This window comes from Hippoglossus stenolepis, chromosome 17 (assembly GCF_022539355.2).
Source record: "Hippoglossus stenolepis isolate QCI-W04-F060 chromosome 17, HSTE1.2, whole genome shotgun sequence".
Classification (NCBI taxonomy): Eukaryota; Metazoa; Chordata; class Actinopteri; order Pleuronectiformes; family Pleuronectidae; genus Hippoglossus; species Hippoglossus stenolepis.
This window is the reverse complement of record NC_061499.1, coordinates 1,114,492-1,130,737: the sequence shown is the minus strand read 5'-3', so window position 1 is coordinate 1,130,737 and position 16,246 is coordinate 1,114,492. Positions and strand designations below refer to the sequence as shown.

At 43.0% G+C, this 16,246-nt stretch overlaps 2 protein-coding genes across 5 annotated transcripts; both read right to left on the bottom strand.

The window, feature by feature from the left end:
- Nucleotides 1-123: 123 nt before the first annotated feature.
- On the bottom strand, nucleotides 124-7,613 carry zbtb22b (zinc finger and BTB domain containing 22b). 3 transcript variants are annotated; one of them, XR_007034951.1, is made up of 6 exons: nucleotides 7,446-7,613; nucleotides 5,871-6,101; nucleotides 4,677-5,420; nucleotides 3,964-4,242; nucleotides 1,755-3,720; nucleotides 124-1,207 (listed from the first exon to the last, which is right to left on the bottom strand). XR_007034951.1 is itself a non-coding variant. In XM_035150891.2 (5 exons), exons 2-5 carry the CDS (start codon nucleotides 6,099-6,101, stop codon nucleotides 2,662-2,664), a joined length of 2,313 nt encoding a protein of 770 aa, XP_035006782.1. In that variant the 5' UTR covers nucleotides 7,446-7,613; the 3' UTR covers nucleotides 124-2,661. The 3 variants fall into 3 exon arrangements, 1 of the variants encoding a protein (XP_035006782.1); XR_007034950.1 differs by having other exon boundaries at nucleotides 124-1,963; nucleotides 2,326-3,720; XM_035150891.2 differs by having other exon boundaries at nucleotides 124-3,720.
- Nucleotides 7,614-8,409: 796 nt separating this feature from the next.
- kifc1 (kinesin family member C1) lies at nucleotides 8,410-15,201 on the bottom strand. Of its 2 annotated transcripts, none has more exons than XM_035150900.2 (17): nucleotides 15,084-15,201; nucleotides 14,742-14,831; nucleotides 13,906-14,002; nucleotides 13,372-13,425; nucleotides 13,099-13,182; nucleotides 12,718-12,916; nucleotides 12,455-12,620; nucleotides 12,036-12,203; nucleotides 11,447-11,560; nucleotides 11,273-11,359; nucleotides 10,920-11,117; nucleotides 10,514-10,678; nucleotides 10,169-10,307; nucleotides 9,826-9,965; nucleotides 9,638-9,711; nucleotides 9,438-9,513; nucleotides 8,410-8,942 (listed from the first exon to the last, which is right to left on the bottom strand). In XM_035150900.2, exons 2-17 carry the CDS (start codon nucleotides 14,826-14,828, stop codon nucleotides 8,898-8,900), a joined length of 1,893 nt encoding a protein of 630 aa, XP_035006791.1. In that variant the 5' UTR covers nucleotides 14,829-14,831; nucleotides 15,084-15,201; the 3' UTR covers nucleotides 8,410-8,897. The 2 variants fall into 2 exon arrangements, with proteins under 2 accessions (XP_035006791.1, XP_035006792.1); XM_035150901.2 differs by having other exon boundaries at nucleotides 15,102-15,171.
- Nucleotides 15,202-16,246: the final 1,045 nt, after the last annotated feature.

Below are 16,246 nucleotides of genomic sequence, written 5' to 3'. Positions count from 1 at the left end.
CCAGCCACCAGGAGGCGATCAAGATGATTTGGCTGCCCTATTGTGTCGTCCATCTTTATTTATAATGGTCTCATACATAGATAAAGCCCAAGATTTCTCTGCACATTCAAAACAAACACTGTCTGTTATTTGCACCAAGTAATTTATTAATCCATTATTTCTGATACAGGGCAGATGTGAATATTCATGTACTGTAGTTTCTTACATTATTAGTACCACTCCATTCAGGATTTACATGAAAATGTCTATTCATAACTTGTCGTTTTCTGTTCAACAATCAGCTGGTCAGTCAAAGACGTATAAGAACCTGTGTAATGTACAAAAATAATAAAAAGACCTCAGTCTAGTTTGCAGCAGCTTTCAGCTCTCGAGGCTGATCCTCCATCTTCATGTTTCCTCTATCACTCATTCACATGAGACTCGGTGCTACAGCGAGTTTTAATTTGTTGTTGGTCAGAAACTGTTTTAATGTCCAGCAGGTGACGCTGCTGAAGTTGTTGATCCATAATTTGGAGTTAGACAAGAAAGTGTGAGGTCTCTTTGGTTATTTTTTTGTTTTGTTATAAAATTAGAGTCATTAAATGAGATAAACTTTCTGATTTGGATGTTTTAACATCACAGGGCTGTTTAACACATTTTTTAGATCTGTAACTCTGAAAAAAAAAGAAAAAGAAAATTCTACAAAAGAGAATTAAGGTGCTGCTCTTTTATTTAAAGCAACACTATAGCTTTATACATTAAAACATAAGCTTGATTAAAATGAGTTTGATGTTTCAGTGACTGTGAATATTGAGAATGTTTCCTCTTTCATTCCCACTTCTCACCCTGAACGTCCTGCAGAGGGCGCTGTTGCTGAGTAAGAGTTACATAGTGTTGCTTTAAATATAGGTTAATCTTTCCTGTGGCCGACTGGTGTTGATGATCCGGAGGTCATGTATGAGAATGGATAGTGAGACTGAAACTCTGTCTGCATGTTTAAAAGCTGTCGAGTGTTGGCGCACTTTAAACTCCCCACCAAAGAAAACCATTAGATCGCTGTGAGACACATTTCTCACACGTTAACATCCGGTGTTTTCTTTTGCTCTAATTCAGCAGCGGAGCGAACAAACATCAACTGAAGCACAGTCCTGGAGGAAACACTGGAGGGCGCACTTCACAGATCACTCACCACAGAGGAAAAGCCTTCCACTCTGACCGAGCTACAAACCTGGGTATATAAAAACATCCAAACTCAGCCTTCACAGAAGGTAAAACATTCAGGTCCTCCGTAGGGAAACATCTCTGAAGGCATTCAACATGTTCATGAGGTCACGTGTGATATTTCATCCACCGCTCACTGTCCTGTGCTGTAACGTCACTGCAACTATGTTTGGTTTGATTGACGTATGTTGGACATGGAACTGAAACAGTTGTAAAGCCACATATCTTCATAAACACACATTATAACATCAGTCTATATTATTGTCATCTCTTAGTAACAGTGTCAGCTCTGACCACAAGGGGGTGCAAACATCTTGGAAAGCAAATACTGATTATTATGTTTTGGCTTCATTACTGTATAAGCACTATACACAGTATAGCTTAGTTAAGTTCACCATCTTCCATCATCAGGTTTCCCTAAAGCTACTTCAAAAATGATCTCTAGAACTAGAATCCGTCCCGAGCAGAGCAGACGCATCAGTATTTAAAGTTAGTATTTGTTCCAGGTCTGACGATATATCTCTATATATTTACAATAAGAATATTATACTCACAGCATGAGAACTCTGTGAACGACAAAGTTAGAAAGTGAAAGCAGGTAACAGCAGCGAAACTGGCGAACAAGTCCGAACAGTCCTTCCCTGTACACGTGTCGGGGATGTGTCCCCCTGCGATGAGGATGACTGATCTGTAACTGTGACCCAAACAGCAGCGTAGTGTCATCCGTTTGTTACATGGGGCAGGAGAAGACGCACTGCTGCTGCTGTGAGGAATTCAGAGAAAGAGAAGAGAAACACAAATCTGCAACGTTTGACTAAGAGGTGAGTTGAAATCTGCTAAAAACCTTGTGCCTGTTTTGGTTTCACTATGTAAATCTCTTTTCCTTCATTCCTATTTTTTTTTTTATCTGATTACAGCAAGAAATCACGATACGATACTGCAGAAAAATCACAGCGATTTAGAAACAGCCATTTTTCTACTCTACTGATACTATAATGTTGTCACAGTTAGTGAAGCACTGTCTTCTCATTTTTGGTTTCCTCTCTAAGCGCACGCACTCTCCCGCAAAACCAGAAAAATAAACTTTAATAACATCTCACATATTTAAAACAATAGCTTACTCACTGAGACAAAAGCTCCTTTTTTTACGAGGCCACTTTTCGGAGACAAGTTTCGTGGAACAAGAACTGCAGATAACGTCCGATAGAAAAATCTTTTTGAGAAACTTCTCCCCACAAGTCGACAGGAATCTCAACGTCCTGTTTTTCTGTGAACATCTACAGCTTCGTGTCCAACTGGAGCCTCAGCTGTTCTCCACGATCTTGACAAAATACGCACTTCCTGCTTGAAATGCTGAGTGTTGGCAGTTAAAAGAGTTGTTTCTAAAACAGCAGCAGGAACCAGGAACACGACCGTAATCTCACCAAGAGGCGCCGGTTGGACATGACACACAGTTTGGTTTTAAGTCACGCTGTTATCATTGGCACTGACTTCACCACACACACTCCGACCCAGCGCCAGAGAACCAAACATCCCAGATCCCTGACCTGGACTCTGAGTGACGACCCCCAAAAGCGCCCCTGCGGCTGCCATGTTGTTGCTGTTGCTCAAACTGCTGTTGCTGCTGCTACTTCCTGTGGCTGAGACGCCGCCGGTGAGATGTGGAGAAGAAACAGACACTCCTCCTCTCCCTCCTCCTCCTCCCTGAACATTACCCTGACCTCCCTCACCTGCAGACAGGAGGAGGTGAGCAGAGGAAATCAAATCCGGCCCATCCTCACCTCCGCCTCCCCCTCTTCTTCCTCCCTCGCCGCTGCCCCCTGCTTCCCCGCTCTCCCCCAACCTGCTGCGCCTCTCGCAGTGCGAGCGGTGCCTCATGAAGCTGTCGCGCCACATGAACTTCTTGCCACAGCCGAGGCAGTCGTACGGCTTGAGGCCTGTGTGCGTCTTCATGTGCTCCGTGAGGTGATGCTTCATCTTGAACTTCTTGGCACAGACGGGGCAGTGGAACGGCCTCAGGTCCAGGTGCATGTTAATGTGGCGATCCCTCATGCTCTTGTGGGTGAACGTCTTACCACAGTGGCACATAAACATTTTCCCAGAACCCCCAGTGCTGCTGTTGCTGCCACTGCTGCCACCTCCAATCCCCCCGCTGTCCATGCCATCGACTCCCAGACCACCCTGCATCGACAGTTGGACCGCACCGTGCTCCAGACTGGGACCTTTGAAAGATGCTGCTCCTATCATACCACCTGCCATCCCTAGAGGGGGGGCGGCAGCGTCCAGAGAGAGTCCGGAGGCCTGGCTGTAGAGGAGGATCTGGTTCCCCTGCATGTCCAGGGGGAAGAGCTGGGCGCGGGCCGTTGCCGCAGACTGAACCTGGCCCAGCAGCGCTGAAACCGCACGGTTGGCGCTCTGGCTCTGACCTGCAGCGCTGTCGTGAAGGTGCTGAGCTAACGTCTGGTCCATTAAACTGCCTTCAAACTTGAGGTAGTCTTCTGAAGACTGGCAGTAGTCCATCTAGAGACAGACGGGGAGAGGGGACTTTAGATGTGATGAACGCATAACAACAGAAACCTACCTGGAGAGACAGTTTGCTGGGATCTGCATCATCAGGACACTTAAAACTGTTAATGTGATTTTACATATTCTGCTGTGGGCATGGGTTCAATGAGGATGCATTCTACTCAAAGCGTCGGCTGGCAGTGCCACATTATCAAACGATACTATAATCCTTTATAAACCTTTTGACTTTCAGCTCACCTGTGAGTCCATGTCGCTCTCGGCTCTGCCTCCCAGCTCGACAGAGAGGCTCCTGACGTTGGAGATGTTGAAGTCGCTCCTCTCCCTCTCTCTGGCCAGCTCCAGCTCCCTCTCGTCCTCGTCCTCCTCGTCCTCGCCTCCCTCCTCCCCAGACACAACGATGAGGTCGTCGTCCTCCATGCGTTCGGTTTTCACCACCACCCACTGTTTACGAGGCATGATGCTGGGCTGGCTGTAGGTGGGACGCTTCTGCGGTGGCAGCACTGAGTCCAGCCCGTCCTTTCAGTTGAGATATTTCACAGTATAATTTACATCTGCTCTTTGTTGTCAGTGAAAGCTTATTCATCTTCCTCTTGTTTAAATAAAGCTTTTTTCTGGCTTTAAATAAGTTTGAAATATTGATTCAATTTCAATATTCATTTCTACATTATTTACTTTTGTAAATGTTTTGATGCCATCAATATAGAAAATAATGAGCGACCACTGACTAAATACTGTGTAATTTCTTCTGTGGGATTTATTTCTGACAATTCATATACAAAGAGTTTCATGTTCTGCCCTGACAATCACATCTACAATAATATAAAATATATAAATTTATAATATTCAACAAGAATCAAAATGTAAAATCGTTAATTTTAATGTAATACTTCCTAAAATCGAATTTCAAAATAAAAGCTGAAATAAATGTGCGTCAGTGTCAGGACCTTCACCTGATAGGACGAAACTCCGAAGCTGTCGCTGACCCCGACTTCCTGCTCTGACACTGAACTCATTTTCTTCCTCCTCCCGCTGCCTCCTCCTCTTCCTCTCTTCCTTTGGTGGTACAACACCTCCTCCTCTTCCTCCTCTACTTCCTCCTCCTCTTCCTCAATTAGAAAGGCCTCCTCCCCTCCTGATGGGGTGCAGTAGCTGGGGGTGTTGTTCGCCCCTCCTCCGTCCACTGAAGCTCCAGCTGCAGCTGCACCGCTTCCCCCAAAGCTGCTCCCGTCTCTGGGGCTGAAGTAGTTGGTGCTGCTCGGCGACTGGCTCTCACTCACGGAAGTGTGGCTGGGAGGTTGGGAGGCACGCTGGGGCTCGTTGGAGCCCGCCACCTGAGCTTGACCACCACCGCCATCACCACCATGGGCTCCATTACCACCAGCTGCAACACTGTCACTGTTGCTGCTGCTACAGCCGGGGTTAGCTGAACCCGCACCTCCTCCCACCCCGGTTTTGACCTGCACGCCTCCTCCACTGTTGCCCCCTCCGGCCGCAGCTCGGTCCTCCTTCAGCAGCTCGGTGCACTTGTCCACGATGTGCCACATCTGCAGGACGCTTCCCACTGTGAGGTAGTTGACGATGTCTTCACGCAGCATCCGGAGCTGACCCGTGTAGGCACAGCTCAGCACGCTCTCAAACGCCAGCGGGTCCATCACGGCCGGGATGGAGACCGTAGACATGTCCTTCAGTAGAACCTGGGGATGGATGAAGGACACTATATCACAACCTGACTGCCAGCTCCTCACACAGATAACTGGGGCCTGAATTTATCTTTGGCAGATGAATAATGCTTTCTTGGAAAATCCAATTTCACCTTTTCAATATTTAAAGTAAACACAAATAATTTATTAACTAGAATGGCATTCAGTGAATACCAACACCAAGGCCTTCAGCTCAATCAAGCTGCACCACAATGTTAAGGGAAGTAATATAAAATTCCTGGTTTGCCCCAAATTTGAATGGGTTCTTTCTTAATCCATGTCAGATCTTTCCGCTAAATTTTGTGCAAATCAGTTTTTATGTAATCCTGCTGATAAACAAACAGACAGAGAGAGATAGACAGGGGCGGATAATAACATAAACAGTGATGTCAGAAATGTGTTCAATCCGGTTCATCAGATCCCATCACAGCCCGCCACTCCCACCTGGTCATGGAAGTAGGGTGAGGACGCGGCCAGGACGCAGCGGTGGGCCTTGAACACTTGTCCCTGGACGTGGATGGAGAGGTCACAGAGCCTGCCGTCCTCTCTCTGCCGGTTCAGGCTGTCCAGCACCGAGGCCTGAGCGCTGGGGAAGCACACCTGCACCATCGAGCCAGAAGTGTCGCTGTGAGCTGAACTGCTGCTGCTGCCCACTTCCATGGGCAGGGACTGCATCTGGGGGGTAGAAAACATTCATGACTTGCACTTGCACGTCCTCCCACGACTCAGAAACAGTCTGCGCAAACCTAAAACAACAGAAACCTTTCTGATTTGAAATTTGAAATTTTATTTTGGTCCATCTCCCATCTGCGAACACTGAGGAGGTGGGATTTTTGACCTATACTGCAGCAGGCCACTAGGGGGTGATTGAGACGCTTTGGCTTCACTTTTGAAGAGCTGTCATGTCCATCTTTACATTTGAGCTGTGTCCCAACTCAGGGGTCGCTTCCTTCAGAGGACCTGGTCTACATAGCTCCTGAAGACGGTCTCCTTCTGGAGCTGGAGGATTTCCAGTGAAAGAAGTTGCATCTTTCATTGCTCAGGAATGGAAGGATGCATTTGAAGGAGATGGAACAGTCGAGTCGCCCAATCGGTCTTCGAATGCAGCCTCCGAAGGATGCGTCCCCTAACAGACTGTATTTCTCACCACGACTGACTCAATGCTGAATACTGGGATCAGATATATAACAGGCAGATGCTCCGATATGAAGGGTGGGGGTGAACGCAGAGAGAACAGTGGCCAATCAGCCTTGTTCAGACCTGTGAGAGAAATAGTGATTTGTGAAGATGGTCTATACAAATAACATCTGATTGATTGATGATATTGTTACAGAGAAAAGCCGAATACACTGTGAAGCTGTCAGTCACACACTGTGTTTAATGTCAGCAGGGTCAGAGGTCAGATCATCAGGGTCACATGCACACACTTGTCTTGTGTTGCTGTTGTCAGTGCGTGAGAGAATCTACAACAGCAAATCAGAGCTGTGGATGGAGGAGGTGTAAGTGATGATGAAGGTGGTGTTAGTGGTGATGATGAAGATGGTGTTAGTGATGATGTTAGTGGAGGTGTTAGTGATGATGAAGATGGTGTTAGTGATGTTAGTGGAGGTGTTAGTGATGATGAAGAGGGTGTTAGTGATGATGATGTTAGTGGAGGTGTTAGTGATGATGATGAAGATGGTGTTTGTGGTGATGTTAGTGGAAGTGTAAGTGATGATGTTGGTGGAGGTGGAGGTGTTAGTGATGATGGAGGTGGAGGTGTTAGTGATGATGTTGGTGGAGGTGTTAGTGATGATGAAGGTGATGGTGTTAGTGATGATGAAGATGGTGTTACAGGTAATGATACAGATGATGGTGTTAGTGATGATGAAGATGATGGTGTTAGGGAGGACGATGAAGATGCAGCAGACAAACAGCTGTTTAGCCTCAGACTCTGATCACACCGTTACAGATGTGACGTTAGCCTGTTAGCTAGCTCCTCACACGGCTACACACACACACACACACACACACACTGACCGTCTCAGTTGACCGAACAGCGGCTCAGAGTGAAGAGTGTGTCCGAGCCGAGGGCAGCGAGTCCCGCTGGTTCCTCCGCGACCTGAAGTCTAACGACCATCTTTAAAGAATAACTCTTCTTCTTCTTCTCCTCCTGTGGAGCTGCAGCGGCAGACAGACACTGCGCCTTTAACCAGCTCCAGACAGGCGAGCCAGACTTTAGCCGACAGAAAATAAAGGATCATTTTACATACGATAAATAGAACTATAATCATTTACACTACTTTAATTCATCCTGAATTCTATTTAACAATTCGTGTGAATTTTATCAAAATTAAATATAATTGTGAAATTTTAATTTAATCATCCTGAAATTATTCAAAACAGACATTTAAATAAATAAAAAATGGTGGGAAACTCATTATTTCTTCCAATATTTTAGATTACCCCGTTTCCTTATTTTTTTATAAAAATATATATCACATGACTTTTTAATTTCTCCTAAATTGTATTAAAGAAAAAGTAAATAAAATGAGACAAGGGGTAAATTAAAAAAGAAAAAATAAGGTGTGTACATATATATATAAATATACACACAATTTTATAAAAAAAATCTAAAAATCAAACAGACATTTTCTTTATTTCTTAAATGAGGAGATACTGAGGGTTAAAACAAATTAAAAAAGGATAAGACATGTTATTTCCTACCTTAATTAAAAATTTAAAAATAACTGACAATTTAATTCTTCCTGAATTCTATTCAAATTCAGATAAATTTAAAGTTGGACTAAAGCACCATCTCAAAGAAACTGACAATAAATTCCTGGATCTACTCCAAACTGTAATGTTTTCTTTCTTTGGCTCAACCCCTCCACAAACATTCATGGAAATTAGGTCAGTGCAGTTTTTGAAAAAACCTGCCAACAAACACACAGCAATGAAAACGTAATCACCTTGGCAGAATAAGGCAAATGAAATGCAAGTAGGCCATCTACTGAAGGTCTTTATTATTTCAGCACATTGGCTCAGAGAGTACAGATGGAGAAATAATAATATAAAATACAAGATGACTACTTATCACCACAAGTGTCACAAAAACAATATTGGAAAGGACAGTTTACTTAAACTATTTTTTGCAGTGGAGATTAAAGCATTGACTGATTAATCAGGAAAAAACTCACTGTATATAAAAGAGTCGTATATATCGAGATTAAAAAAATTAGTAGAAATATGCATATGTACACATCCACTGGATTTACATAAAAAGGTGTACGAATTTTTAGAAGCCTGTTAGTGATCACTAATCAAGGCCCTGAGAATATTTTAAAGGATTTTTAAGTTTTTGGTTCCGACTGATTGGCACCACAGTGCGAACCAAACAGCTCAATCTGTAAATAAAAGACAGGATTTCATGCTGCTACAACAACGGTAAAAATAGGACATAAAGTAAGATTTTTTTCCCAGAGCTTCACTCTACTTCCGGTTGGCACTCGCAGTCCCGATAACACAGTCGTTCACCTGAAAAAACAGCAAACACAAAACACGAGGTGTAAACATCCAGTACACTGTTTAAAACAATAGCATAGCATCGACAATATCATCACCTCTGCTTTTACATTTTTGTCATGTTGTGAGTTTGTTGGTTGGTATGTTTTTGAGGAAGATTACACAAAAACAAGTCAAATTCAATTTTGATGTAGATCCATTTGTTTCCACTTTCTGTAACATTGCAAATATTTCCACTGATTTCTCATAAAATAATTATGGGATGGATTTTCATGAGGGAAAAAAATAAATCATACATGTTTAGAGGACTGATATCTGTGAGTGTGCGTAATTTGGTGCATGTTGAATTTAAGGGGCTGTTGGGCCATGGTGTGCACTCTACTCAGTGCAATCTGGTTACATATTGTTTATGTTAAGGGACTTCGGTTCATGCTCATGTCAGGTTTTAGCAGCCATCTCATAAAAGGCACATATTTAAAAACAACACAAAACAAAGATGCCACTGACCTTGCTGGCAAACCTCAAGGAGTTGAGCGTTTCCCCGAAGCTGTCCGTCTCTGGGGCGATGTTCACGAACATCAGGCTGGGATTAGCACGACAGAAATAGAATCAGCATGAATAAACTTATAAGAATAATGTGACACAACGTAATGCAGCATCTTATGTAGCAGACCATTGGACATGTGAAGATACACTAAGGAACTCACGTCTTGCTGTTTCCTCCTAAACAGCACTGCAGGAGGTATGTGAGCTTGGAGTTTCTGTACGGAATGTGGCTCTCCTGGATGAGAAGAAAAATCAGTTTATGTCAAACAAAATAAATAAAAAGGATTTAGATGTTGATGTAAACGAATCCCAGCATTGTCAGTTTTTATCCCAGCTCCTGCTTACAGACCTTGTTGGCCAGCGCGGTGATGACGAGGCCCAGGTTGGACAGAGAACCGTTGATGGCCGTCATCTCTTTGAAGCGCTCGCCCTGAGACTGACTCTTCACCATTCGCTCACTGCCAGCCAAGTCCACCAGGCACAGAGTGGCTATACACACAAAAACAAACGTGTTATGAAGGCTAAAAAAGCTTGATTATAAAAGAGCTTTTTTGGGGAACAGAATAAGAAGCTTCAGAGGCACAACATTGATGTTGAGTTCGAGCTGATGGCCAATGAACATTTTTGATTTTCAAAAAATACAAGTGAAGCCACAGTCCAGATGCTGGTTTAATCACTGGGGTTATACTCACACTTGCATTTGACATCTCTGCCAAAATTCAATCCCTCGATATCCAGCTGGAAGACTGAATGGGAGCGAGAGGAGCGGTCGTTCTGAGCCGTCTGGGCTGTGGAGCGGTTCTGATTGGCCAGGGCAATCATGCCGAGGACCTAGACGGAAATCAGTGAATTTTTTTACTCTTGAAAACAGTGTGTGGATACTTGTGTACTTCTTTCACAATTTCAAAATGAACAAGCTTTAAAATCTGCAGTTTATTGTCATCTTTGAAAGATACTTTTTTCTTTTATAAAGATGCAGGTTATGTTGTTGATCATCGTGTCGTTTAAGCAGCTGAGATATAACTGTTCCGCCGTACCTGATCCTCGTTGGAGACCTTTTCATAGGTGAGGTTGGTGATGGTCACCTCATTGGTGGTTGACTTTCGGATTTCGTGTTCAGGCCTCTTGCTGGCTTTGCCGGTGTAGAGGAGGTCTCGCAGGGTCTCGTTGTAGATTTCAACAAAGCTTGCTGTGAAGGTGAACTGAGGTAAAAACACAGACACTTCTGTGTGTTATTATATCTCCTCCAGAGTTAAAAACATTCAGAGATATAAGTCAATAGTGAGGATTGTATTTAATGCTCTAGGCTCCACACCACAATATCTAATGTGCAGACCCTGGCTCCAGATGATGTTAAAAGCACAAGATGGCTGCACCTGTACATTTGAGCTTGGATTACCTCTTTCCCTGTATGCTCTCACACGAATCACAGACCACACTAACCTCCCAGCCTTGTGCTCCTAGTTTCTCTGCTGCTTTGAAAATTTGCTGCACAGCTCTGGGAATGACGCCTCTGGTCTCGTCAAACTCGTCTCCCTCCATGGTGTATGTCTTTCCACTTCCTGTCTGGCCATATGCAAAGCAGCAGACATTGTAGCCGTCCAATGCTGACTGCACCAGCAGAGAGATCTCCTCAAAGACCTGGAAATAAGGTGAAATGGTCACTGTGCAATTTCCTGCTTTGGCTGAACAAAATATGTGAATTAAAAAAAAAAAAAACCTTTGAGTTATTCATGATAACTCAAAGATTGTTTTATAGATAGTACTGTAAGCTGTGACACATGAATATTGTTTACCTCTTGTTGTGAGGAATGGGGGCTAAACACGCGGTCAAAGTTGAAGTTGTAACTCTTCTGAGTGTCTGCAGTTTTGCCTGTATGAGACTGAAAAGAAGGAAGAGGGTAAAGAAAACAGTTTCTGTGACCACAAACATGCCTGTGAGAGATGTGGAATGCTGGTAGGATTCTCACCTCCTCTGTTTTGGCCAGCGTTATCATCTTGTTGTCACTGGCTGGGAGCTGGATCTGCTTGCTGAGGCCTCCACCAACCAGTGGACGCACTCTGCAAAAAACCCTGATGTTGCCCTGCGTGAGAAAGATGATGGACAGATTAGTCTGAGGCTTCATCCTAACTACCACGTTTTGGTTTTAAAAACTAATCACTGCTGTCTAATCTAGAGTTTTCAAGCACCTAATACTGAGAAGTTTGGAAATTCTACTAGCCCAGTTTTAGTTTGAAAATGTTGGGGCCTTGTTGTGGTATGAACGGGCAGAAACTGAGACATTTGGAGACTTGACACAGTCACACACATTCCTTTCCTGATTGTTTCTCATCAGTCACGACCTGACTATTAGCAGTGAAGGCAAAACTTTGGTAGCACCGTCAGTAACAGTTCCCCTTTTCCACCATTGTCGTTTCTTGTCCGTATTTGATGTAACTAAGCAACCAACTGCAGAGTAAACAAGTAAACTTCTTCCTGTTAACATCGGTCAGTGTTAACCCAACACACAGATCAGCTCAAAGGCCTTTGAGAGAGTCGTCACGGTCACGATAACTCACCTTGAGCTCCTGAATGGCATTGTGGAGCCGCCTGCGCTCCATTTCACCGGCATGAAGGTCGTCTCTTTGCTGGGCCACGGTCTCTTTGAGACAGCGGACTTCTTCTTCAGTGTCTCTGAGGGTTGCCTGCACGCGGATCAGAGTCGTTTCCTGCACTGAGAGCTTCATCTGGAGTGAAAAGGGAGGAACAACTGAAACATCTTTTCACAAAATCTGAAAGTCTTGGTTGGGTTTTAGGACAGTTAGAGGTTCTTTAAACAGTTGACCAGTTGTTTGCTCAGATAAAAAACAGGCCTGAATAAATCCACTGAAGGGTAATAGAGTCCAGCAGGTCAAGTCTGGCATGTGTGTGTAATTATACTACACAATGAAGATCACCAGTATTCTCTGTTGACCAGGGTTAGGGTTAGGGGTTATACCTTAAGAGTTTGTAGCTCTGTCTCTTGACTGTCTCTGAGCGTCTCCATGACCTTGTATTTGCCCTCCAAGTTGGACAGCTCCTTTTGAAGAGTGCTCTTATCACTAGACACTTGCTCCAACTCATCCCGGACTCCTGACAGTGCCTGCAGCTCCTCTTCATACTCACTAATGAATTACAAAGAGACAAATTAGTGACACTACAATGTAATGGCAGTAAAATGTTTAATTTTATTCATTTCTCCAAATGAATCTGTCCTGGTACCTGATCTGGTTTCTCTGCTTTTCGAGCTCTTTCTCCATTACATCCACTCTTGTCCGACTCTGGGTCATGGAGCCTCTCAGAGCCTCATTCTCCTGGTTGACAGATTTGAACTTGGTCTGGTAGTTACGGATCTTACCCTCCATGTCGCTGACCTTGCCCTTCAGGTCCCATGCATGCCGTTTATTGGCGGCGGCTCCACCTGTAAACGAGAGCATCATCAACAGTCGTGACATTTATTATCAGACCTCATCTTCCCCAGTTCTTATTTCAGTCCCTTACAGATAAACTATTTTGCCCTTTTCACAGAATTGCAACATTTGTAATTTGTTAGGAAGGCAAGTAAAAAACACTGCCATTTATTTAACGGCACTAATTTCTCACCTGCTTTTGTGCCAGTGGCTGCAACAGGTTGTTTCACATTGCCTCCCTTTGCTGAAGTTGCTGCTACAGATGGTTTTAGGACACCTGATGGGACAAAATGTGGTGATGGACAATGCATACAAATGAGCAGAGATGTTCACATAATAGATTTATTACCAATATAATGATAGATTGCGCTAAAGAACCGAAGAATTTTTTAATTGTCTTGATATCAGCTGGTAAAAAACACCTCCAGGTTAAAGGCTAGTGAACTCAATGCTGTCATCGTCTTACCTCTGGAAGGACCAGCAGCCACGGTGGCAGCTCCCATACCCCTGACTGGCTTCACTGTGTCCGGGAGAAAAGACAAACATCAAAATAAGAAATACACTTCTTAGAGATAAAATGTTTTTAACCACACACTTCCAGCAACAATGTCATTAATTGCTTAACAAGGAAGAAGCACCTGGCAGAAAAAATTGAATAAAACAATGGAACATAAGCAAACAATAACAAAAAGATAAAATTATAGATATAAATTATCAAATAATATAATAGTCAGTTCATTAAGGAAAACTTGAAGGTGGGATTTGAAAGAAGCCAGAGAGTTAGTCAGTCTCGATTAATGGACAGCAAATTCCATAATGTTATTGTTATCAAACCCTTACTGAAATGTATTTAAGGCTTGATACTTTGATAAAATGAAGTAAAAAGAAAAACCAAATGCAACCAAATGTATAGGGCTTGAATTTTAGAAACTAAATATAAAGATACGCAGAAATGCAAAGCTTTTCTGGTGTGAGAATCAGGTTTGAGATGTTAACTCACAAAGAGGGGCCCTGGCTGCTGCAACCGGCCGCTTCCCACCGATGATTGTCGCTGCCGCCTGTGGTTTGATCGGCTCTGGGTCCTTCCGAGTCCTCTTCTGTAAACACACACACAAAACACCATCAGCACAAAGCGAGAGCAGCACATCCACAGTTTGGTCTATAGAAGGGATCTCCTTTGTTCTGTACACCGATGTATAATAAATACCTCGTCGTTTTAGGGACACGTTCAAATTGGCTCTGTGGATTAATACTGTTATTGGCTTGTCAAATATCGGACTTAGTTGCAAAAAGATGTTTTCTTAAGAGTAGTACATAAAATATAATATCATTATCACAATATGATTTTCATCTGTATCACAAGCAGTCGGAAAGAAGAACAGTTTTGCGGTCTGCAAATTAATTTATCAGAAATTTAGAACTATGAAAACAAATTAGTGCAAGATATAAAATAAATACACAACTTAAATATCTGCACTAGGCCCCAGAATATCCATTATTACGAGTCAGGATGGTGATGTACTGCCATATTGATATTTGGTCCCAACCCTGACATACAAGTATACATTCACAACAGTATACAATATGATGAGAATGTAAAAATGGTATGTATCTATATAAGTTCGGGGTATTTCACAATAAGAGGCATACATATGGTATAATATAATATATGTTATGTTATACAGATAGAAATTCAGTGATTGTGCAGAATTTAAATCTTCGACCTTCACTCAGGATTAACAACCTGTCTTTAAACTTAAGGAAATAATAATAGTTGTTGTACTTGTCCCTCAGTGCATCGCAGATAACAGATGTTTCTTAGTGTTGAGGACAAACCTGAGCAGGAGCACAGTCCGGGCCATTCTCTGAGCCGCTGCTGCTAGTGAGGACTCTCTTACTGGACATCACCGGTAAACGGGACATGCTCTGTCCACAGTCAGGAGGGAAATCAGCCATGTTAGCAAACCACAGAGAAAACAAAGTCTAACTCAGCAGGAAGAAGAATGCGACTGATGCACATTAGCTTAAAGCCACCGAGCAGCCGTTAGCCACATCGCTGACGTTAGCCGCCGTTAGCTTGAAGATACAGGAAACAGCTCCGTTGACCGAGCGGAGGAACTGGGTCTTAAAACCGCGCGTTCACACTTTGCGTGATTCTCATGAAAAGTGAAATCTTACATGGATGATAACAGAAACCTTGGATGACGATGATTCTCCTGCGCCGCGTCCGGACGTTTGAATTCAAATTCAACTGCTGGGCTCGGCGCTCCCGACACGCTGCCGTGATTGGCTGAGCCGCCGGAAACCACGCCCCTTTGTGTTGATGTTTTGGTCATACTGCACTGAACGTCCCGCTCGGGCGGGATACACGAGGTTTGCATGTCTAAAGGCAAAATCTCAATATTGATGAGTGAAACGAATCGTACTTGGGATTCACTGTAGCTCCGTCACTGTAAACAGATCTTATTTTATCTATATCATCATTTTATCATCTTTATATTTAGTCTATGAACTACATGAACCTCACGAAGTAAAGTTAGCTCACCTCTTTTACACGTTTTTAAAAATAAATATTGTAAAAATACAATTTTTCCATAACTCTCCTGGGTTTTTAAATTCAAAGCCAGTTGTTATCACTTCCTCTTTACCGACACTGGAATTACAGAAAAACATCTGTAGTCGAGTGTCTCTCAGGCCCAATGAAATTCAATAAACAAACACACAAACCAACCAACAAACAGACACAACACACACAACAGACGCAACCCTTTAACAGAGGTAATAACTTATTTTACTAAGCTCAGTAGTCAGTTATGAAATGTCTATAATAAAAACGCTGGCTGGTCCCTGCACAGTTGTTTGTATTTAATATTTAAAACATTACGTCACTTTAAGGTTTTTGCCTAATTTCACTGTCTTTCGTGTACAGATGCAAATGAATGTTGATGGTATTACATTTTTTCAATATACACTGAAGAACTGCAGATGAATTGCAGTATATATATTCTCCGTCATTGACAAACCTGATTGGTATTTTGAGCTATTGTGTGAATAACTTTTTTCTTCCCAACACAATATTAATACCATTAATTGCAATATTTTAACTGCGTATCAGTTGTGAACTGTTTACTCACTGTCTGATTATTTTGTCTTCCCTAGAGAATCCTTCGTCTGTAAATCATTCCAGGTTTTTGTCAAATTGATTAGTAACACAATAACAGAAGGTTCGCAATTCCAGCTCAACAAAATGCAGACACAACTTGAGCCTCAGAATTTATCAAACAAGTAAAAAATAAATAGTAATCATACATACTTGTCAGGGCCATACAGACGGAGAGTTA

Bases quoted from the DNA above. Each gene is read 5' to 3' on its own strand.
- zbtb22b (XM_035150891.2), bottom strand. From the start codon at position 6,101: ATGCAGTCCCTGCCCATGGAAGTGGGCAGCAGCAGCAGTTCAGCTCAC. The intron at 5,421-5,870 runs GTGGGAGTGGCG...ATCCATCCCCAG, and splicing joins CACCCTACTTCCATGACCAG to GTTCTACTGAAGGACATGTC. The intron at 3,721-3,963 runs GTGAGCTGAAAG...GTCTGTCTCTAG, and splicing joins AGAGCGACATGGACTCACAG to ATGGACTACTGCCAGTCTTC.
- kifc1 (XM_035150900.2), bottom strand. From the start codon at position 14,828: ATGTCCCGTTTACCGGTGATGTCCAGTAAGAGAGTCCTCACTAGCAGC. The intron at 13,426-13,905 runs GTGAGTTAACAT...TCCCGGACACAG, and splicing joins AGCAGCCAGGGCCCCTCTTT to TGAAGCCAGTCAGGGGTATG. The intron at 13,183-13,371 runs GTAAGACGATGA...TTGTCCCATCAG, and splicing joins GGCTGCTGGTCCTTCCAGAG to GTGTCCTAAAACCATCTGTA.